This window comes from Sarcophilus harrisii, chromosome 2 (assembly GCF_902635505.1).
Source record: "Sarcophilus harrisii chromosome 2, mSarHar1.11, whole genome shotgun sequence".
Lineage (NCBI taxonomy): Eukaryota > Metazoa > Chordata > Mammalia > Dasyuromorphia > Dasyuridae > Sarcophilus > Sarcophilus harrisii.
In genome coordinates, this window is record NC_045427.1 from 129,431,114 (window position 1) to 129,455,717 (window position 24,604).

General features: G+C 34.6%; 1 protein-coding gene across 10 annotated transcripts in view; it reads right to left on the reverse strand.

The window, feature by feature from the left end:
- Positions 1–24,604, reverse strand: part of SLC20A2 (solute carrier family 20 member 2) — a 119,941-nt gene that overhangs the window by 20,231 nt on the left and 75,106 nt on the right. For all 10 annotated transcript variants that reach the window (XM_012539999.3, XM_023494751.2, XM_031950781.1 and 7 more), the window contains 2 exons: positions 23,936–24,021; positions 21,757–21,853 (listed from right to left, as the gene is read on the reverse strand). In XM_012539999.3, coding sequence (XP_012395453.1) covers positions 21,757–21,853; positions 23,936–24,021 — 183 coding nt within the window. The remainder of the gene's footprint in view (positions 1–21,756; positions 21,854–23,935; positions 24,022–24,604) is intronic.

Below are 24,604 nucleotides of genomic sequence, written 5' to 3' on the forward strand. Positions count from 1 at the left end.
TGCTTTGCATGACTGAATATGTATAAGCTGTATCAAATTGCTTGCTGGCTTAGGGAAGGGAGAAGATGAGAAAGAAAGAAAATCTGGAACTTAGAATTTATAAAAAAATGAATGTTAAAATCTGTCTTTATATATAATGGGAGGAAAATAAAACATTAAAAAAAAGAAAAGAAAAGAAAAGAAAAGGCTTTTAGAGTCCACCATTTGTTCACAGGCCACTGGCAACCTTAGAGAAAACAGTTTCAGTAGAGTGTGGGGACAGGAGCCAGGCCGCCAGGGGTTGAGGAGTGAGTTGTAAGAAAGCGCAAAAAGTGAATGAATGCAGATCATCCTTTCAAGAAGTTTGGCAGAGAAGAGAAAGAGGAGATGCTAACTCAACTGAACAGAGCAAGGTCAAGGGAAGGGTTGTGAATTTTTTAGGATTGAACATGTTTGCAGGCAGAAGATAGAGACTAAGTGAATCTGGTAAATCTCTGAATTTATGATTAGATAAATGTAATTACAAGATGAGTCAGTCAATCTTCCCCCAAGGTCAATAAAGCTGAGGTCTGGAACACTGCACACATCCAAGCTACTGTGGCCTCCTTAGCATTCAGTAGTACTGGTAAAATGTACATGGCAGACATTCTGACCACATACACAAATCTCATTTAAAAAAAAAAAAAAAACAAGTACAGAAGTAAAGAGGTTTTTTAAGGACAATGGATTTCATAATTCTCCTTGTCTTTGAAATATTAGCTGTTTATGGAATCAGAATATGGAGAAACTCTTTTTAGCTAAATCCAATAATGGATATTAAGGCAGAACCATGTTAACCAACCAAGAGAAGAGAAATGGATACTGCTTGTGAAATTTTCTGCAATGTATGCATAATCAGCATTCATGATTCTAGATTTTGAGTGAGTATTCATATTTCAAGCATTCAGATACATGGCATTTTTTAAAGCTCATTGACAGAATGAGCTCTACTCATTTTTAAGGGTGTTTATCTCAGTTGAAATCACTTGATTCATTTAGTAGACAACAAAATTAAGATTTTGTCATACTGTGAGACAAAGCTGGTACATACAAACTATTCTTTTTCTTATTTCAGTTAATATTTCTTAAGCATCTATTCTGTGCAAATGAGAGTAGGAGGTTAACAACAACAAAAACAAATATATTTACATGGCACTCCAAAATGCTTTATAAACCCAGAGGAGCTGAGTTTAATGGTGAGACAAGACCATCATAAAGGAAAGCACAAAACAGAAGCTTTGAATGAAAACAAACATATATTAATAGCAAAACACAAATTCTTAGGGGAATCTAGTACTGACACTCTTGGGTCCCACCTTCTCAACCCTATTCTGACTTTCACAGGATCATGTTGGATCCCAGAAGATAATAGAGCTTTATTAAATGATAAAATATGGCCAGTGCTAAAGGGATTATGGGGAAATGGGCACAATGGTGCACTGTTGGTAGAACTGTGAATTAGTATGAACATTTTGGAAAGCAATTTAGAATGATGCAGAGAAAGTGATGAAAATAAAATGTCCATACTCTTCTGATCCAGGAATTCCATTCCTGAGCTTATACCCTGAGTTCCTTTACACATCAAAATATTTATAGCAACACTTTTTGTTATAGAAAAGGATTGGAGACAAAGTAGATGTTCATCAATTGGGAAATGAATAAACACAATTATGGTATATGAATGTAATGACACAAGAATATAAGTTTCTTACTGTGTTGTAAGAAATAATCAATGTGATGAATGCAGAAAACAGAGAGAGATATACATATACCGATACAGAATGGGTAAGGAGAGTCAAGGAAACAATATACACAGGGATGACAACAACGTAAATGGGAAGAACAACCACACACCAAAAAAAAAAAAAAAATCAAAAGTGAATATTGCAAAATGCTGAAGAAGAAGCCTAATACAAATGACATATGAGGAGACACTCCACTCCATCTCTGCAGGAGCAGGGGAGCCATAAATGCTGCACATAGCACAAGACTCTCATGCTTTTTTGATATATATTTTAATCAGTTCTGCAGACCCATTCCCCTTTTGTGTTTTTTTAAAAAATTATTTGTTTTATATGAAGGCTCTCTGGGAAGGAGAAAAAGAGGAGTCCTGACAAAAATGACATTGATGTAAAGAAAACAAGATATAGATAAAAACTTATTTTAAAAAAGGGAAGGAAGTTTTATTATTTGAGGTCACCAGGACTGGAAGTTAGTAAGCCTAGCTGGAGTGTCTTGGGGGAAAAAGGGAACCTGAATGGTAATACAAATAACCAACCAAAAGGAGATAAGGGAAGTTGACTAAACAAAGCAATTTTCCTAAGCAATTCCTATTTCTAAGCAATAGGAATCTGAAGATCACATTTTCAATGAGCAAAATTCTGCAAATTCCTCTATTGTTCTTATTTTAAAATTTTGTCCTTGGCCCAATCAAGCAGGTTGGAAAAAAAAAACCCAAATCAAACCAAAAACCAGATTAGCAATGCAGCTCTCTCAAACCAAAGGAAAAGCCCTTTTCCCCTTGAGTTTATAGGAGTGCAAAAGGCGAACCAGATGACTGACTAAATAATTAGGGCAGGAGGTAAAGAAATTAAGAGAAAGAATAAATAGTGAATAAACTCTAGGAAAAGCAGAAGCAACCAATAAAGTGAGTGCCTGAAATAGGTAGATTAGTAATAAGTAGAAAGAGAAAAAGGTCCATAAAGATCAGGTAATTTAGTAATTGACATTCATACATTAAGAATATCAGAATATCAGCTTTTAAAAGCTATTCTTAAGAAAAATAAACCACCAATTTGCTTGTTTGGAACTTTAAATTATACCAAATTTACTGAAATAAAATTTTGTGAAGACAAAATTATTAAGAAGAAAAATGTGGACAACCTAATACATAGAACAAAGCTTGTTTATCAAATTTCAAGATTTATATGCAAGTATGAAATCTCTAATAAAAATAAATTTTCATGGGAATACCATTCTCTTGAAAATCTCTAGCTCTAAATGGTTATGTGACAGCACTCCGGTAGAGCTATATATAGGTATACTATAAACATCACAAGTTCTATAAAAGCTATAGGAGCATCATTACAATGTATGGATAAAGTAGGATATGCATAAACTAGCCAAAAAAATGAATGAAGAACAATCTCTGAGAATTCAAAATTCCAGTTCTGAAGATTGAACCATTGGATTTCATCTTCAGCTTTACTTTTCCGAATAGCAAAGATACGATGAACAATGGTTTAGCTCTAACCTCAAGTATCTTTACAAATGTATTCCAAATCATTCAAAACTGATGGGAATTTTCAAGTATCCTGTGAAGAAAGAACTAAACTTTTTATGGTTCTTACATTGTCAATGGCATTATATTACATAGTTATTCCTTTACATTTTATTTATTTTTAATTTAATGAATGGGGAATGTGGTAACTAATGATTACAGTTTCTTACATGGAAAGGACTGGGGATCCTCCTTCTAAGAAGGGCAATGCCTTGGAAAGATTTGGAGAATAATTGCAGAAATTCTGTTACTGGTTCCAGGATGCTAAACATTAAGCAAGAAGGAGCTCTATGATTGCAATGGGCATGGAATCATAAATGGGGCCCATTCAGAAAAGCCCCAAATAAGGTTAGTTTCTCTTGATAGGCACTCAGCTTTTTCTGCACTTAGGAGCCTTAGAGGAGGAGAAGGTGAAAAGGGGCCAGTGGGTAGGGAAGGGAAGGGGAACCACTCTTACTCTCTACTAGGTCTGCATTTCAAAGAGATCATAAAAGAGGAAAAAAGGACCCACATGTGCAAAGGCTCTTTTTGTAGTGGCAAGGAACTGGCTGCCCATCGTTTGGAGAATGGCTGAATAAGTTATGATATGTGAATGTTATGGAATATTATTCTAGAAAAAATGATGAGCAGGATGATTTTAGAGAGGCCTGGAGAGACTTATGTGAACTGAGACTGAGTAAAGTGAGCAGAACCAAGAGAACATTGTATATAGTAACAACAAGATTATAAGATGATCAACTCTGATACTTAGCTCTTCTCAGCAATACTGTGATCCAAGACAATTCCTATAGACTTGGGATGGAAAATGCCATCCGTGTCCAGACAAAGAACTATGGAGACTAAATGAGGATCAAAACATACCATTTCCCTCTTTTGTTTTTTTCTTTCTCGAGTTTAAATGTGTATATATATATATATATATATATATATATATATATATATATAAATAAAACTTATCAGATTACTTCCTGTCTGGGGAGGGGAGAGGTATGGGAAGGAAAAAATTAGAACTCAAATTCTTAAAAACTAACTTTATACCTAATTGAAAAAATAAAATACCATTAAATGAAAAAAAAGACAACTGAAAAAAACTAAATAAACAAGGAAAAAATGGCTTTTCCCCCTGTTAGCATTATACTTGGCATTTCAATGTAAACTTATATTGGCTGCAAATCTCTTTTGTCTTCTGTAATATTGAATGACAAAATTTCCTCTAATTTAAAAAAAAGCTGCCATGTCTTATATGATCCTGACTGTGGTTCCTCAGTGCTTAAAATGCTTATTTCTGTATGTTTGCATAATTTTTAATTTGATGTAGGAGCACTGAATTTTGGCTATATTATTCTTAAGACTTTACATTTTGTTTCTTTCCAGTGGTAATCAATTGGTGAATTCTTTCTATTTTCACTCCTCCCACCCTTTTTTGGTACCATCAGGGAGCCAGATGATTCTTAAATTCTCTCTCATTATTTCTGATAACAGAGAACTTACATTATCTTCTATTTTTTTAATCTTTTGATTTTCTTCCATAATATTTTCTTCTTGTTTCATGGAGTAATTGATTTGTTTGGTCTATTCTAATTTTCAGGGAGTCCATTAGTTGGGTAAGATTTTGCGTTCTAAGCTACAGATCCTTCTAATTCTTTCCTCTTGAATTTTTACTTCATTTTATTTCTTGTTTCATTATTTTCTAGGTATTCACATAGCCTTTGTGGAAAATCCAGTTATTTCTTTGAGACCCCACTGGTGGGGTCTTTTTCTGCATTTCTTTATTTATTTTTGATTCATTCATTTATTTATTTTGCTATCTATGGATCTATAACAGTTCTTAAGAGTGATCGGTATCTTCTTCTGCTCAATCATCTCTCCAGTCTTAATTCCTGAACTGGGGCTTTATGCTAGGTTAGCCTCAGACCCTATACTTTTTGGTTAGGAGAGTCAGTTGGGAATGTTCGATTTCCACCTGGGTCACCTGAGTTCCTGTGCTGACATCTCTGTCCTAGGATGTTTCTAGCTACGAGCACAAGGCGTGGGCCTCTCTTGGAAATCTTGTGGTTCAGAGTGCTGAGATCAGGACCTTTTATGGCATCTCAGGAGAGAGTGCTGGGGCCCTCAGGGCCTGTAGGTCTGGATGACCCAGTTTGAGTGACCTGGTCACTGACAGTCCACTTCATCGTGGGTTTCTGAACATGCTAGGATTCTCGTATGGGAGTGTTCCATCCTTGCTGCCTCTGGATGCAGGAATGTATAGGTGACAGATATCTCTGACCCACCTAGGCTGAGGCGGGGAGGCTATCTTTATGTTTACTTGTATTGTGCTGCCTTTTCTTGTGGGCCTACTGCCTGTGAGTTTCTGGCTGAAGCAAATAAAGTCACTTCCTATATTTTCTTATTGAACTTTGTGATTGTTATTTGGTATGATGCTATTTATAGGGAGGGGCTAGAATGGGGTAAGTAGGAGTTAAGCTCCCCTTTTAGATTTGTTTTTATAGGCTTTAAGATTCTATATAACTTAAATTTAAAAAATAAATAATACTTACATCAAATCTATAAAATTTAAGACCATGATTATATCACATTATTTCTCTTTACTACTGCTTGCATCTCTTTTCATCATCTTTTCCCAGCTTTACTTTCTAATTCACTCCCCTTTTTCCTTTCACTACTTGGGGTGGCAACTGGACTTTCTTATAATCTAGGGAAGTGGAGTGATAAACCTTGACTGCCTCCCAGTCTGATTGTGCTTTTGAGACCTTTAGTGTCAAAATAACTGCTGTGTTATTTCAGTGGGGAGCCAATACATTGGTTGGGCCCTGGGAGAAAGTTACTTCTCTAAGAAGTAATGTCATGTCTGATAATCATTCCCTGTTTTTTGTTTTGTTTTGTTTTGTTTTGTTTTTACAGATAAGGAAAGAGAAGCATATGGAAAGCAAAGTCATGTGTAAAATGAATCAGAGGAATTCATTTAAAGGAACCCTGTGATTCCTTCTGTAAAGTGAAAAGACAAAAGCATTTGACTGGTCTTGTAAATTTAGATTTTCAAATCTTATGTTAGATTTTTTTTTAAAGAAAAGAAAGAGCACATATATTTATTAAAACCATAAAAGCAATTTAAAATTTGTTTTGTTTAAAGAATTCTGCTGTTATGATTGGAGATAACATTGGACATTCTAAAATGAGGTCTAGGAATTCAGCAGATTCTCACTATTCTATACATCGTTGTCTTAGTACAGTGATACACTACTTCATACAGTGATACAGTACAAGTAATACACTTCTGGAAGCAAAGATTCTCAGATGAAGTTAGCTTGGGTGCAAGGGGGTAATTTCATTTTCTTCACTATAGGTTAGTAAGGCCAGAGCTTCAGAAGAATGCTGTGGTACTTATGTAGGGCTTTCACTGGGTTCAGATTTTTGGTTGTGACTGCCCTCATTTTTGTAACAATGGAGAGTGAAATGTTCCTAATTTGTTACTATTATTATTATTATAAGTAAAGGTTTTTATAGCAAAGGGAACAGAGATGAAAATTCCCAGAGTAGCAGCTACAAGGCTTCACCAGGACTGAGAAAAGAAGTAGATCTGTAAGGACAGTCCCTGGGGGGAGGCTGGGGGGGGGGGAGGGGGAAGAAAGTTCTATTCCAGCTACATTGCTAAAAAGCAAGTTTGCCCAGGGTTCAGTGGGTTGGTCCTGGGTCACATGATAACTGGCTGTCTGAGCAGCCACCTGCAGAGGGGTGCTGGAGGCGCTGATGCAGGTGCCTAAGGATATAAGGAAGACTTAAGGCTTCTGCTCTGGGAGCTAGCCAAAAAGGGAATCACATCACTTTGGGCACAATAATTAATAAACTACATTGATAAAAACAAACAGAAAAAAGACTGACATGGTTCGCATGTTCCTTCTCCAGCTCATTTTACCAATGAGGAAACTGAGACAAACAGAGAAGTGCTTTGTCTGGGCTCAACACAGGTGTTTCAAAGACCGGTACAGAGCCCAAGCTCACAGTTTCATGTACAGTCAATCTTCTTTTTGTGTTTCTGTGTGTGTGTGTGTGTGTGTGTGTGTGTTGAATTAAAATTTTTAAGGGCTTTGGGAAAGTGGGTTGAACCAGTGAGGAGAGGACAGAGAACTGTGGCCCGGTCCAGTAAAACAGGATCATAGAGGGTTGGAAGCCAGAGAGAAGAGAAAGTCCAGGCCTTTCCCCTCTGTGGGCTGAGCATGTGGATCACTGGGGAAGAACCCTGGGGCTAAGAGGACACTGGCCAAGAGGCACAGGAGGAGATCCGAGGGGAGGAAGGCCCTCATGGAGTTCCTGCCACTCCAGGCCTACTCTTCTCCACAGGTAGACAAGCCCATTGTAGGGCTGTTTTGGAGAGGGAGGGTTGGGGTGCACAGGATGGGAGGAGGCGAGGGGGAGGTTGGGGAAGGGAAAAGCAGAAACCCCAGCCACTTGTTTCATGTTCCAGTGCTTCAATAGCATGCTTGAGGGGAATATGGTGGCACTTCAGCAGGGCTCTCACAGGCTCAGACCAGGCTGAGTGTTCTGAAGTATTTTTTGAGTAGACAGTGGTTACTACTTCGATTTCTCAAGAAGCAAATGACACAAAAGCCTTATTAAGTTAACACTGTGGAGCATATTATGAAAGAGATAATACATCTTGAAATTTATGTACCTTACCAGAGACTTAATTTGGTGGCCCAATGGACACTCAAAGAAGTAAGCAACTAATTTCAGGATTCTTAGTTTAGATATTGGATTAAAAAAACAGACCATAACAAACTAAAGGCTTTTCCCCATTAATACTAAATTTCATGCCTATCGAAGCTGAAGTATGTATTTTATTATTTAATAATGTTATCTGTGGTAAATGTGTATCTTCTTTGAGCTCAGAAGGGGGGAACCAAATTTTCTGAACATTAACTTAGAATTTGAAGGAAAGGGATGGATACTTTAGTAGCCATGTCAAAAATGAATTAATCATTTTACCGACAGTTTAACTTCTTACACTTAAAAACTGAATAATAGAGGCAGCTAGGTGGTGCACCTGCCCTGAAGTTAGAAGGACCTGAGTTCAAATTTGACCTCAGATACTTAATACTTCCTAGCTGTGTGACCCTGGGCAAGTCACTTAACCCCAATTGCCTCAGCAAAAAAACAAACAAAAAACTGAATAATACAGGATATCAGAACAAAACTCTCCTTTAGCATCTAATAAATTCTTATTTAATTCTCCTTCAGAAAAATACTATTTATTAAAACTTCTTAAAACTGTGGAGCAGAAGTCATCACTAGTTATCCTTTAATACAAAACAGTCTAATTCATTTTTTTTTGTCCTCATTCCTGAAGCTCTTACATAGTATATGATACAATTCCAAGGAGAGAAGGAAAAGAAGTTAGGAGATTACACTCCCAAGAGGCAAACTCCCATGGGAAAGAAATATACTTCTTGAGGGAGTTAAGGCAATCATAGGATAGCTTCTTTTCTGTCTTTCTACCTGTTCATGAAAAGTTTATCACATAAAAAATTAACTGAAATAATTTTAAATATTAAGATACAAAATAAATATACAAAAAATCAACTATTTATATTATTGATAAAACCCAGCAGAAAAAACTGGGGAAAATATTTCATTCAAAATAACTACAAAATGCATAAAACATGTGGGAGTTAAACTACCAGGCCACATTCAGGTCTTATATAATTACAACACACTCTTTACGATAATAGGAAACAAGTAATGGGAATGATAGTACACTGTTCATGGTTGGGCTATATCATTTTAACAAAAATTATGCTACTTAAATTAATGTATAGATTTAGTCCTGTACCAAACTACCAAAGCATTATTTTATTAAAAAAAAAAAGGGGGGGGGAATTAAAAGGAAATAACATTAATGGCAGCTCACATTTCTGTAGTACTTTAAGGCTGAAGTGTCAAGCCATTATATGCTATCTTATCTGATTCTGACAAATCTTAGGGAAAACATAAGTGACTTGTCTGCTCTGGTCACTCAGATAGAAAGAATCTGAAAAGGTATTTGAACTCAAATTTTTTTGAATCCGAGTCCAGGCTGCAATGTATAAAGGATACTGCCAATATTACTGTTCTGTAAGAAATGACCAACAGGATGATTTCAGAAAGGCCTGGAGAGACTTACACGAACTGATGCTGAGTGAAATGAGCAGGACCAGGAGATCATTATATACTTCAACAACAATACTAGATGATGACCAGTTCTGATGGATCAGGCCATCCTCAGCAACGAGATCAACCAAATTATTTCTAATGGAGCAGTAATGAACTGAACTAGCTATGCCCAGAAAAATAACTCTGGGAGATGACTAAAAACCATTACATTAAATTCCCAATCCCTATATTTATGCACACATGCATTTTTGATTTCCTTCACAAGCTAATTGTACAATAATTCAGAGTCTGATTCTTTTTGTACAGCAAAATAATGTTTTGGTCATGTATACTTATTGTGTATCTAAGTTATATTTTAATATATTTAACATCAACTGGTCATCCTGCCATCTAGGGGAGGGGGTGGGGGGGTGAGGTGAAAAATTGGAACAAGAGGTTTGGCAATTGTTAATGCTGTAAAGTTACCCATGTATATATCCTGTAAATAAAAGGCTATTAAATAAAATAAATAAATAAATAAAGGATACTGCCTCTCAACAAGTCCAAGGGAAATAATGAAAAAAAAAAAAAGGGGGGGGGTATGTATTACTGGATCTCAAACTATACTATAGAGAAGTAATCATCAAAACTATTTAGTACTGGCTGAAAAACAGAAAATCGGATTCTAAGCAAGACCTGGAAGCAACTGAACACAGTCCTAGCATGTAATAAATCCAAGAACAAAAACTATTGGGACAAAGTCTCTGTGAGAATAGGAAAGCAGTTTGAAAGAATTAGATTTAGATTAATATTTTATACTATACATCACTGTAGGTTCTAAATAATACATGCTAAGGACTGTGCTAAACACTTTTACAAATATCATCTCACTTGACTGATCCTCACAATAACTCTTCAAGGGAGGTTCTACATTTCTATAGTTCTGCATTCTATAAGGGAGGAAATTAAGGCAAACAGAGGTTAAATGGTTTACTCAAGTCACATAGCCAGCAAATACGAGATCTGAAGCCAAATCTGAATTTAAGATGACTTCCTGACGGTTACTATGACCCCTAGCTGTGCATGTAAGTGAAATGTAAGTCATATCATAAAAAAATTAGATAAGAATTTTGGAGGCAGTTTTTTTTGTCATTGTTGGTAAGTCATTTTCCAGGCATAGGATCTCACTCTCCATAAATCCATTTAGGTTTGGGGTTTTTTTTGGGCAGAGATACCATTTTTACAATTTAATAAGCATCAAATAAAATGGTCACTTCAAAATATTTATAGCAATAGGCTGTTTCTTCCTAAAATTTTTTGAATTAAATTTTATCTTTTGAAATTATTAAGCATTTTTTCTCCCCTGATAATATTCTGTACTAGAAGAAAAAAAGAGAAAAAACCAAGTTGTTGGGGAAAGTATTCATAACTCAAAGAGATCATAGAAAAGGACTCAAATATACAAAAATACAGCAACTCTCTTTGTGCATCAAAGAACTAAAAATCAAGAGGATGCTTATCAATTGGGGTATGACCAAAATGAAATATTATGAAATAATGAAATAAGAATAGAGCAGGAGGATTTCAGAAAAACCTGGAAAGACTTACATGAACTGACACTGAGTGAAGTGAGCAGAACCAGGAGGACAATGTACACAGCAACAGCAACATATGCCTGTGATCAACTTTAATAGACTTTGTTCTTCTCAGCAATAGAATGATCTAAGACAATTCTAAGAGACTCATGATGGAAAACTCTATCTACATCCAGAAAAATAATATGAAATCCAAATGCAGATTGAAGCATACTTTTATTTTTGTTGTTTTTTTCCTTTCTCATGAATTTTCCCTTTTGTTCTGATACTTTTTTTCACAACTTAATGGGGAAATATATTTAATATGAATATACATGGATCATCTATATTGGAATGATTGCTATCATGGGAGAGATGAGGAGAGCGGAGGGAGAAAAATGGAAATCAAAATCTTATGAATGTAAATGTCAAAAACAAATAATTTTTTAAAAAATTAAAGTATTCATAATAGCAAAACAAATTCTCATCCTGATCATGTCTAAAAAAATGTTTAATTCTTCATATTTAGTCTATCACCTCTGTGTCAGGAGGTGGGTAACTTTCCTCATCACTGGGTCTTCAAAAATCATGGTCAATCACTGCATTAATAATAATTCTTTAAATCTTTCAGAATTGGGGCAACTAGATGGTGCAGAAGACTCCTGCAGTCAGGAGTTCAAATCCAGCCTCAGCCACTACTTACTGTGTGACTCTGGACAAATCACTTAACTTCAACTGCCTCTCTCTCACACACATACAAAGAATTCAGGTCTTTCAGAATTGTTCACTTTTATACTGTAGCTTTAGTATAAATTATTCTCTGGTACTGTTCATCTTACTCTGTATCAGTTCATATAAGTCTTTCCAGGTTCTCTGAAACAATTGCTTTCATCAAATTCTTAGAATACAACAACATTTAATTTTATTTACATGCCATAATTTGTTGAGTCATTCCCCAGGTGATGGCCACCTCTTTTGTTCTTTGTTACTATAAAAAGAGTTGCTATAAATATTTTTGTGCAAAGAAGACTGTTATTTTTTTCTCTGATTGCTTTAGAGTTCAATCACTGAATCAAACTTTGAGGATGTAATTTTAAATTGCTTTCCAGACTACTGGGCCAATCCACCATTTCACAAAATATATGAATGTTCTTGTTTTCCTACTGCCTCTACAGAACTGGTCACAACCCTTGTTTATCAGTTTTGGGGGGAAGCCACTGTAACTGTCCAGTGCTAAGGGCCTCCATGACAAAAAGAAGCTGACGTGTATGAGAAGCGTCCAGCAGGCTGACTGGATGTGGGGTAATGCTTAGAGTCTGATGGCTGGAAGGATGGTATTTCCTTGGTTATAATGACAGAAGTCAGGAAGAAGGGAAGGTTTTGGGGTGAAAAGAATGAATTCCCTTTTGGACACGTTGAGTTTAATAGAAACCATAGGAGCTGATGAGATCATCAAGTGAAACAGTACAGAGAGGAGGGTCCAAAACAGAGCCTTGGGAGACCCCAAGATTAGTGGGCAACATGGCAGAAGAGCCAGCAAAGGAGAGAAACAGTGGCCAGATGGCAGAATAAAACCAGAAGAAAAATTGTCACAGAACCTAGAGAGAAGATTATCAAGAAGGTGAAAGACAAGTGCCAGAAGCTACAGAGAGGTCAAGAAGAATGAAGACAGAGAAGAGCCCACTAAATGTATAATTAAGAGATCTCTAATAACTCCTACCCACTTGGAACTAACTTATCTTAATATGGTAGGAAGTGCTGACCTAAAGTGAATTTATTCCATATTGCTATCCAGTTTTCCCAGCAATTTTTGTTAAATTTTAAGTCTTTATTCTAGGAGCTGAAGTCTTTGGGTTTATCAGTCATTAGTGTTCGTTTTGGTAATCTATGTCCCTGATCAACCACTAATTTTTAATAAGTACCCAATTATTTTGATGATTGTGGTGCCATATTCTAGTTTGAAATCAGGTATTACTGAGCCTCTTCCTTTCTTCCCATTTTATTCATTATCGTCCTTAAATCTCTTGACCTCTTGTCTTTCTAAATTAACTGTTATTCCTTCTAAATCCTTGAAGTAATCCTTTGGTAGTTTGATTGGTATAGCACTGAATGAATAAATTAACTTAGGTAGAATCATCACTTTAATTATGTTGGTCATTCTCCAATTATTTAGGTCTATCTTTATCTTAGTATTTTGTAGATGTACCTTAGTAAGGCAGAATCCCAAGTATATTTTGTAGTTATCTTACATAGGATTTCTCAGTTTCTTCCTGTTGCTGATGATATTTGCTGATGGAATAAAGAACACTAATAATTTATACGGTTTTATTTTATGGTCTGAAGTTTGCTGAAGTTATAGAAATAATTTTTTGTGGTAGTCAAAACTGGAAATGAAGTGGTTTCCCATCAGTTAGGGAATTGCTGAATAATGCTATGACATATGAATATAATAGAATATTATTGCACTCTAAGAAATTATAAATATAACAAATTCGACAAACTTAGACAAGCTTGTTTGAACTTATATAGAGCCCAGTAGGTAGGACTAAGAGAAAAATTTATACAATAAAACAAAAAAAACCCCCAATAAAACCAAGATCTTAATGTATACCAAAAGTAATTGACTTCAGTAGATTGATGAAGATATATACCTTCATTCTCAAAACAGGGAGGAGATAAATTCTAGGTTTTGTTAAATCAACAAACAGTAAAATAATAGACTTTATTATCTACAAATTATAATCAACTGTGTGACTGAAGATTGGACTGATATAGGGAATTGTCTGGGAATGCCTGTTCATTCCTTTGATGTTTTCATTGAGAGTATTATCAGTTTTTATGTAGTTAACACTCATAAATTACTTTATGTAAATGTGAAAAGAAGATATGATGAAAAGGATGGATTCAGGAAAATTTGCAACAATTCATATGACCCGATGCAGAATGTATTGTGCAGAACCAAGAGAATAATTTCTTCAACAATAGTGTACAGAAAAACAACTTTCAAGGAAAAAATAACTTTTATCTGTGATCAATGCAATGATCAGCCATGGTATCAACCATGAAGTATTCTACCCACCTCCTGAAAGAAAGATGAGCAGAGGAGTAGAATGAGACATACATTTTGAACATGACCAATGCATGGATTTATTGCTTTTTCGTTGCTTATTTGTTACAAGGAAGGACTATAAAAATTGTAGGAGGAAAAGAAAACTAGTCATTGATGTCCCCTTCCCAAAAAAAAGAAAAGAAATAAAAGAGGGTCACTGGAGCATTTTTTAAAATGCAAAGAAGAGAACAGAAGTAAGTTCAAATGGAGACACAGACCAGCAGGATGAATTTGAAACTAACCTAATTAATTTTACATTATGTTTTTTAAAAAGAAAGTTACATGTAATAGAGTCATGGTTTTATGGTTATAGTCTCATATCCAATCCTCTTTTTTTTTTCCTGTTCTTTGTATTTGGAAATTTTCATGTTTCTTGGTGTTTGTAGAGTTCAAAATAATAAATAATCATTTAAAGAAAAGTTTAATCAACTTAACAGTTGCCTTAGTGAATAGAACTGAAAGGCCAGAAACTCCTTTAGCCAACAAGAAATTTAATCTCTATGTCAAATAGAAATATGGCAGCCAAAGATAATACCACTTTAGAATACAAACTCATTTACAAAACATTTCAGAGAGAATGTCAGAAGATTTCTAACAAAATCATCCTTTAAAGCAGAGAAAAAAAAAAGCTATTAAAAGGAAAAAAGCAGAATGCTTGGCACAAGACCAGAAGATTGGATTATCACAAGAGCATTTATATGTGAAAGTGAAAGGATGATCATAAATAAATATGAAAGAAAAACCAACAACAATAATTCTACCACTGATTCTATAGTGATATATTTTCATTATTGATGGCAGTGGAATTATAACATTTGGATTCTAGTACTTCAGTTCACTAAGTGTTATGTGAGGAAGGGAAAATGACACTTTTAAGTCAGAAAGAATAGCTGAATCTGTCCAAATAGACAGAGGAAAATCTTTGTGGGAGGTCATACACGTTTTGAAGGCATTAAAGGATTGATTTTCAAGGATTCTTAAAGAGGAAATAATTCCAAAATCACAAAAATGTGCTCAAAAAGGTAACCAAGAAGATAAGCCATATGCTTACTTTCTCATCTCTATAAAATTTTTATGAAAACCATATGGAAGGCCACCCAAGATCCAGAGTGAAAATTGTAACAAGATTAGATAAAATCAGTGGCCATGGTCCATTCCTAGTGCAAAAAAAAATATGCAATGAATTTATCATCTTGTTTTCAGCATCCTTTGAATATTTGAAAGATCTATGATTTTCTCAGAACGGTAAGTCTTTCTGTTGAACTAAACTAAAACCTTTTCATATTTGTTTCATCTTATGCAGCTCCTGGAAATACTTTATCATCAATCTTCCACAGAGACTCTATCCAGTATTATTTTTTTTTTATTTTGAAGGTCATGGTGTACTTTTCATATATTATCATCTGCTGCTTTTCATTTGTGAGCTTAGTTGTGACTGAAAAAAGAGGGTCCAGATTGCAGTCCTGAAGTATACTTGTGCAAGTAGGGATAAAACACGGGAGCTGATAATTGTACAATATTTCAGAGTCTGATTCTTTTTGTACAGGAAAATAACGTTTTAGTCATGTATACTTATTGTGTATCTAATTTATATTTTAATGTACTTAACATCTACTGGTCATCCTGCCATCTGGGGGAGGGGGTGGTGGGTAAGAGGTGAAAAATTAGAACAAGAGGTTTGGCAATTGTTAATGCTGTAAAGTTACCCATGCATATATCCTGTAAATAAAAGGCTATTAAATAAAAAAATGGAAAAAAAAAAGGAATAAGGAATTGAACTAATAGTACAAAGTTTGCTACTGTTACTGTATTCAGTGTGTCTCTCACCTGTGAGCACACCCATTTCTCATGAGAATTGCTGAATAAAGAATTCTTCGCTCAAAAAAAAAAATGGGAGCTGAGAAGGAATGGTCATACAAGTAGAAAGGGAACAGAGAATGTTCAGGGTCATGAAAACTCATGTAAAACAGAGTATTCTCTAGGAAGAGGGGTAGTGAACAGTGTCAAAATAGCAAAAATATCAAGAAGGATGATGACTAAGAAAAAGCCATTGAATTTGGTAATTTGAAGACTATTGTGAACCCAGAGGAAAGTGGTTTCGGAAAAATGGTGGGATTAGGAATCAGAATGCAAGTGAATGGAAAGTAAACAAATGATGTTATTGAATATAGATAGTTTTTTTGAGAAGCTGGGGAGTAAAAAAGGAACAAGAAATTTAGAGTGATAGTCTGAGGGGATGGCAAATTCAAGTGAAGGTTGTTTTTTTAAAAGGTAATGTACAAAGTCAAGTACAAATGTACAAAATGTACAAATGTACAAAGATATACAAAGTCAAGTAGTAAAAGAAAGAAAGTGAAATTCCACTTTCTTATTCTAAAATAACTGTAGACAATATTAAATACTTGAGAGTCTACATGTCAAGACAAACCCAGGAACTATATAAACACAATTACAAAATATTTTTCACACAAATAAAGTCAGATCTAAATAACTGAAAAATATCAATTGCTCACAGACTAGCTAAACTAAAATAAAAATGACAATTCTGCCTAATTAATTTATTTATTTAGTGTCATGTCAGTTGTACTACTGAAAATATTTTCTAGAGATAGAAAAAAAATAACAAAATTCATCTGAAAGAAAAATAATTTTAAAATTCATCTGAAAGAACAAGAATATCAAGAGAATCAATGAAAAAAATGTCTAGGAATGTGGCTTAGTCGTACCAGATCTCTAACTTTGATAAACTAGTAATCATCAAAACAATCTGGTACTGGCAAAGAAAGTGTGGGACATCAGTGGAACAGATGACCGCAGTAATCTAGTATATATAAACCTCTAAAGATACAAGCTTTTGGGACAAAACTAATTATTTGACCAAAACTGCTGGGAAAATTGGAAAACAATATGGCAGAGACAAGGTGTAAACCAGGATTTCATAGTATATACCAAGATAAGGTCAAAATGGGTACCTGATTTAAACACAAAACATGATACAATAAGCAAATTAGGGGAACATGGAATAGTTTACCTGTCAGTTATATGGGTATAAGAAGAATTTAGGATCAAACAAGATAGAAGAGCATTTGATTTTATAAAATTAAAAAAGTTTCCCACAAACAAAATGAATGTAACCAAAATTAGAAGGAAAGCAGGAAACTAAGAAAAATTTCTGTATCAAATATCGTTGATAAAGCTTCATTTTTCAATTATATAGAGAACTGAGTCAAATTTATAAAAATACAAGTCATTCCTTAATGGTTAAATGTGAAAGAATAAGAACAGGCAGTTTTCAGAAGAAAAAAAAAAATCAAAGCTTTCTTTAGTCATATCAAAAAAAAAATGCTCTCAATCACTACTGATTAAAGAAATGCAAATTAAACAGCTCTGAAGTTATTTAAACAACTCTGTCAGATTGGCTAATATGACAAAAAAAGAAAAATGATAAAATGCTCAAAGAGTGATAAGGTTGTGAAATGATCCAATCACTCTGGACAGCAATTTGGAACTAAAAACAAAAGGCATCCCCTTTGATCCAGCAATATCACTGTTAGGCCTGTATCCCAAAGATATAAAAAAATAAGGAAAGAACCTCTTTATAAAAAATATTTATAGCCATTCTTTTTGTAGTGGATAGGAATTGGAAATCAAGGGAATGGCCATCAACTGGAAAATGGCTGAACAAGTTGTGGTATTGGAGTATTGCTGATAAAGTATTACTGTGCTATAAGAAGTGAGAAGCAAATGAGTTCAGAAAAACCTGGAAAGACTTATATAAAATGATGCAAAGTGAGCAGAACCAGGAAAATATTGCACACAGTAATATCAATATTGTATGATAAAGAATTGTGAGAGACTTAACTATTCTCAGCAATGCAATGATTCAAGACAATGTCAAAGGACTCATAATGAAACAAGCAATCCACTTCCAGAGAAAGAACTGATATTATCTGAATACAGACAAAAGCATTACATTTCTCTCTCTTTTTTCCTTTCCTTCCCTTCTCCTCGAAGCTTTTTGTACAGAATGATTAATATGGAAATGTTTTACATGACTGCACATATATAACCTTTATTGAATTGTTTACCACCTTAGGGAGAAGGGGAGAGGAAAGATGGATAGAATTTAGAACTCAAAATTTAAAAAAAAAACCCACAAATGTTAAAAAAAATTTTTAACTGTGATAAAAATAAAATGTAATTTTTAAAAAGGGATGGAGCAGATGTGGATAAAGGAAAGGAACCAGAATACAGAGATGGGAGATGATTGAAAGGCATGGGCAAAAGGTTAAAAAAAGAAGCCTTTGAAAATAGTTTAAAAGATACTACAAATTATAAACAAAAAGTATTAGAAACTGAAAGAAAAAATAGAGCAACTATTCAGATTTGGTTTGGAATTATAAATAGTTCAAATCAAAGTATGTGATCTTTTCCATTCTTTTGGAACATCTTGAAAAACAATTCCAGAGTAGTTTAAAATTATGTTGCTTCTAGCACACATGTTTCTGGTATATATTTGGTTTTAGTCCTGCTCTTATTTCCAATTTCACCTTTTGAAATGCTATTATTACTTTTTCAAATAGTCTATCAGGTACAGAGATGGTAAAACCTATATGTGGAAGTTCCAATATTGCTAATAATTAAAAAGATTGCTACAGAAATGGGAGCAGATCCTTTTTATTTCATTTCTACCTAAGATCTTTACAAGTTTCACTTGCAAATGGTCTCAGGAGAATATGGCTTTGCTAGTTTTCTTAAGGTTTTTTTTTTAAACCTTTATTATTATTTTTCAAGGTAATATATGTTTATAATTCATTCTCTTCTGTAATAATATGCAATTATGCTTGTACTCTATAAAGGAATTACCTTTAATTGCTAAATATCTTTATTTGTGGGGTGAGGCAGTTTCTGGGGCTCTTTTGACCTCCTTGTTTTGGCAACTATTTTTCTTTGCTGTCTCTAAGAAATTAAGATATTATATAGATAACCACTTCGCAATTTGTGGAGTCTACAACTTAACAAATCAGTTGGGTTGGAGCTGTGACATTCATAATCAATGTCCCCCTCTTTATGTTTTTTCTTATTTGACAATGATACTGACCGTGGTTCTATCAGTAAACGCTGTGACTGCTGATTCAGATGCCAAAGACTTATTGACTACTCAGAAATCTTATGCTGAATAAATTATGGTATTAAACATGATAAGATATTATTTGCTGTGAGATGAGGTAAATAGGAATCGATTGGCAAACATTTACTATGTGCCAGGTCCTAAGTGTTAGGGATGTAAAGAAGGGAAAAAAGCAGGCCCTGATCTCAAGGATCTCACTGTCTAAGGAGGGATACAATATGCCAACAATGATGTACAAATGTGAAGTATACCGGTTCAATTGGAGATACTCAATAGAGGGAAGCTACTAGAGTTAAGGGAATCAAGAAAGGTTTCCTGGAAAAGGAAGGATTTTATTTTTTATTATAATTTTGTTTAATATTTTACATTCAAAACAAAACAATTATATTTGTTGTTAAAATTTTTGAGTTCTAGGTTCTCTCCCTTAATCCTACCCACAACTGAGAAATCACATGTGAAGTTATGCAAAACATTTCCATAAAAACAAGGTGTGAAAGAAAACCTCCTATCCTAATAAAATAAAAACCCTTAAGAAAAATTAAGTTTAAAAAAGAAAATGAGAAAATACTTCAATATTCAAATATAATCGATTCCATCTCTGGATATGGATAGGATTTTTCCTCATAAGTCCTTCAGAGTAGTTGTGAATGACTGTGCTTCTGAGAATAGCAAAGTCATTTAAAGCTGGCCATCCCAAAACATTGTTATTACTTTGTATATAGTACATTTCACTTTGCTTGACTTCATGAAGGACTTTCCAGATTCTTTTTTTTTTTCTGAGAGCATCTGCTCATCATTTCCCATAGAACAATAATATTCCATCACAAATACAGACCACAGATTATTGAGCCATTCCTCAATTGATGAGTATCCCCTCAATTTCCATTTTTTTCCACCCTAAAAGCTGCTATAAATGTTTTTTGGTACATGCAGATCATTTTCCTTTTTTTTAAAAGTTTCTTCTGGTATCAATGTCTAGTAGTGAGGTTGTTAGGTCAAAAGATATGCATCAATTTATAGCCCTTTGGGCACAGATCTGTTGATCATTTATCAACTGGGACATGACTCTTATTTTTTATAAATTTGACTGTTTCCTGTGGTTGAGAAAGGAGAGCTTATCAGAGAAAGTTACTTCAAAATTCTTCTTACAATTACTACTGCTAACTGAATTTCCCCCCATTTATTCTCTGTCTCCTTTTACCCTGTCCCTCCTCAAAAGTGTTTTGGTACTGATCACTCCCTCCCCCAATATGCCGTCTCTTTTATCACCCTCTCTCCCAGAAGGAGGGATTTTAGTTGGGATTTAAAGATCAAGACAGATGCTTCTTTTTCTCTTTCTTTTTCGTCTTCCTATCAAAATTTTTTATTCTGTTCTTTACTTTCTCCTTTGTAAAGAGAACAGAAGAAAAGTTTGAGACCCCAGAGGGTGACTGAGGTGATATTCTTTTTTCTTTTAACTAAGTCACAGGATTTCTGTGATCTATGTCCACATGATACTTAAATGGCATTGTGCTGTTTTGTGACAATTTCTGTGTACCATAAGGAAGTGAGACCTCGCACCAATGAAATCACAGATCCTTGAAGGAATGAACCTATTAGAATATATTTATAACAATATTTCCATGAGATAGTTTGATATAACTAGAGTTTCCTAAAATTTTTGTGGGCTCTGCTTGAGTTGAAGATGCATAGAGTATATAGGAGAACAAGAGAATTCTACAGAAATTGAATGTAAAAGAATCATATTTATTTACTATGTGAACTATTAATTAATATTAATATGTGTATCATTATTCATGGATCTTTTGTCCACAAAGAGGAAAAGGGAAAAAAATGATGAAACAATACTTAAAAGTTTTGATGCACAGATATACATCCAAAGGAGAACAAAAACCATTACAAAGGGTTGTTAGTAATTTACAGTCCTGATTGGTAGCTCTGAAGGATAATTTTTTACCTTTGTAATTGTATTTCATAAACTTCATAGGTGCAAAGCAAGCAAATGCATAACTACTCTGTAACGATGTTTTTATTATCCAAATCCTAGGATATTAGAGGTTGAAAGGACCCGAAAGACTACCCAGTGTCCCCTCCCTCTTACTTTATTTTTTTGTGAGGCAATCAGGATTAGGTGCCTTGTCCAGGGTCATATGGTTTGTGAGGTTGGCTGAGGCTGAATTTGAACTCGGGTCCTCCTGACTCCAGATCCAGTGCTCCATCCCCTATGGAACCTAGTGGCTCCCACCCCCTATTTTGTATGATAAGAAGCTCACCCCCAGAGCTGTGAAGTGCTTGCCCAAGGGGCCCAGAGCTAGGATTGAGACATACAGTTTCTGATTCCAAGTTATAAGGTCACAAATTTAGAAATGGAAGAGACCCCTCCGGTCATCTTTGCATTTATTATACCCCATCACTCTCTAAAGTCATCACCACAAGCCATAAAAAAATCAGAGTTCTTTAAAAAAAACTATTATAATTCTTTCCCACCGGACTTGAAAGTCCAAGTAATTCTTACCTGGTGCCCCTGTGTACATGATGGAAAATACATTAATTGCTATGGTAGCAGCATAGAATAGTGGAAGTGCACGGAGACCATTGGGGACTGGGTCCTCCTGTGTAATAATGAGACACATCAGAATTTCAACATCCATCAGCTTCTATAAACAACAGTCAAACTGAAATGAAAGAAGAGGCTATGAGGCATTCTCCCCCTCTCCAGGTGTGAGGGGAAGGCTGGCCACTTCCCATCCACAGCACCAGCACGGAGCAGTTTTCCCTAAACAAATGGCCATTCAAAGGCCCAGGCAGATGGGCTGAAGCAAGGGCTCCTGCAGCAGAATTACAAGCAGGAAAGAACTGATAGATAAAGGCCATCTAGGTCAGAGGAGAATTCCTCATTTACTACTTTGGTTAATTCCATTTTGTGGTATTTAATGATCACTTTTGGAAAAATTAATTTGAAGCTATGACCCCCTAAAAAGGGCAAAGAACATTCCTGCAAAAGCACGTACATGAACAATTTTGTTTCTGTCAATGACCCTGATGATTTTTCCTATGATATGAGTTTCATTTAACTCTTCTGATGAGTTAAATGCACCAACTAGGTGGTGCAGGACAGAGTGCCAGGCCAGGTGGCAGGAAGATCTGAGTTCAAATCTGACCTGAAACACATACTGGCTGTGTGACCCTGGCCAAGTCACTTAACTGTTTGCCTCAATTTCCTCATCTGTCAAATGGGTTAGAGAAGGAAATGGCAAACCACTCCAGTCTCTTTACTTAGAAAACCCCAAATAAAGTCACAAAGAGTGACTAACCAACTAAACAAGAATTTTAACCCCAGAAGACCATCAGCTTCCTGGAGACAGGAACTATTTTTCATTTTATATTTGTAGACTCAGCACTTAACACAGTAACTTGAACATAGAAGGTGATTAATAAATATTTTTTTTGGCTTGGATTTGATTAAGAGTTAAATTCCTTATAGAATAGTCCTGTTCATTAATAACATTCAGCATGAAAACTCATTCAGTCATTTGTACTATAAAATGACAGTTTCAACATTAATTATTGAAGAGCAGCTTACTGAATAAAAAACTCATTGAACTATACTGCTTCCTAATAAAACTCTTAAAATAAGAGTAGAATCCAAGCCTCAGTTCCTTGTTTTTTTGTTTACTTTTAATTCTCCTAAAATATTTAACATACTAACCCTTAAGCAGCTGATACTGCTACAATTACCCATAAAACAGAAACTCTATAACAGATTGTGAGATAAGCAACAAAGGAATACAAAGTCATTCTCCAGGAAGAATATAACTCATGACTATAATTCATGGTCTTCATCAAGGATAACCTATTCAGAGAGTGCATCAGCCTAGTTTTAAAGGCATTATGAAAATCCTTTAGCAGTAAAATTAAAGAATATACCGGTCTATAATGTTAATCTGAGCATGTTTTCATATAAATGGCAAGGCTTCCACTTCTAGTTTCAATGTTCTTTTTTTAATAGCTACTCCCTTCATCTCAGGATCAAACAACAAGTTGGAAAGGACCTTGAAGTTCCTTTGTTCCCACCCCTTCATTTTGTACATGAGGAAATCAAGAACAAGAAAGGGCAAGTGATGCTCTGGGCACACAGAGCCAAAATTTGAAGCCAGGTCCATTTCCTTCAAATTTGGCACTCTTTCTACTGTGTCACACTGTTCTCTCCTTTCATCCCACCATTATTTTTTTCCTGAAATCATCAGTTTGTCAAGGCTGTTAAATCATAAGCAATGTGAAAATAACTTGGGTTTAAAGGAAACTTCAGGAGTGTTTTAGTGTAAAGCTACACAATTCCCAAATCCTAGCAAAGACTCATCCATTACAAATTTTAATTTCAGATAAGAACTTTTTTCCTCTTAAAAGTCTTTGTACTACATCAAAAGTATTGATTAAGAAAGTATTCCTTTTGATTTTAGGCAGATGGGGGGAGTGGAAGGCAAAGGATGGGGACAGACATGCTGTCCTTGAACAATTAATATCTTTGAAATTTCCTTTTTAGCTCCTTAAAACAAAGTAGGGTTCTCCCTCCCAGACCAGGGACTGTGTCAGAATACGAAAGTCATTCTACTTCCATTCCCTCCCAATGTTACTTGCATTGAAAGACTATCAAAGGAGTAAGACTATATATGGAAGATATCAACTCTGCTTACCTTTTTTAAGATGAAAATTCTGATCAGCACAAACAGCATGCCAGACATGAAACCAGACAACAGTGGAGATATAAACCAAGAAGCAACTGAATAATTAAAAAACAAAAACAAAAAACACAACATCTAATAAATGTTAATATTCGACAAAATCATGGATGAGTTTGTATAATATAATAAGTTGATAGATTACACATAAAAAGGTTCTTTGAATTATTTTACAATTCCATCAAATTCCATTTTTAAAGGAAGTGTTTTAGTTAGAAAAGACAAGTTTTATAACTTTTTCCTAATTAATGATAATAATATTTCTTTTGTTCTTCCTAATTCCTTTAAAAAACAAACAAATAAATTTTTCTACATACATTATTCTAGTTTTGCACATAGCTTAAAAAAATTGTTAGGTCCACAAAAAATTTCATCTTAAAAATTTACAAAGGTCATGTCAATATTAGGGGCCACCCACCAAGCTTAAGGTACAACTTATATATAAAACTTCAAGATTAGCTTTTTATACATATACAGTTAACATTTATATAAACATACACAAAGTTACTCAAGAATACAGACATCATGGGTACACAGTCACATCATTTCCTCCTCTGATCTTCCTTTCTCAAGAAGCTGAATTTAGAATGCTCACTGGATTCCTTTTCTCCTCCCCTTATTTCA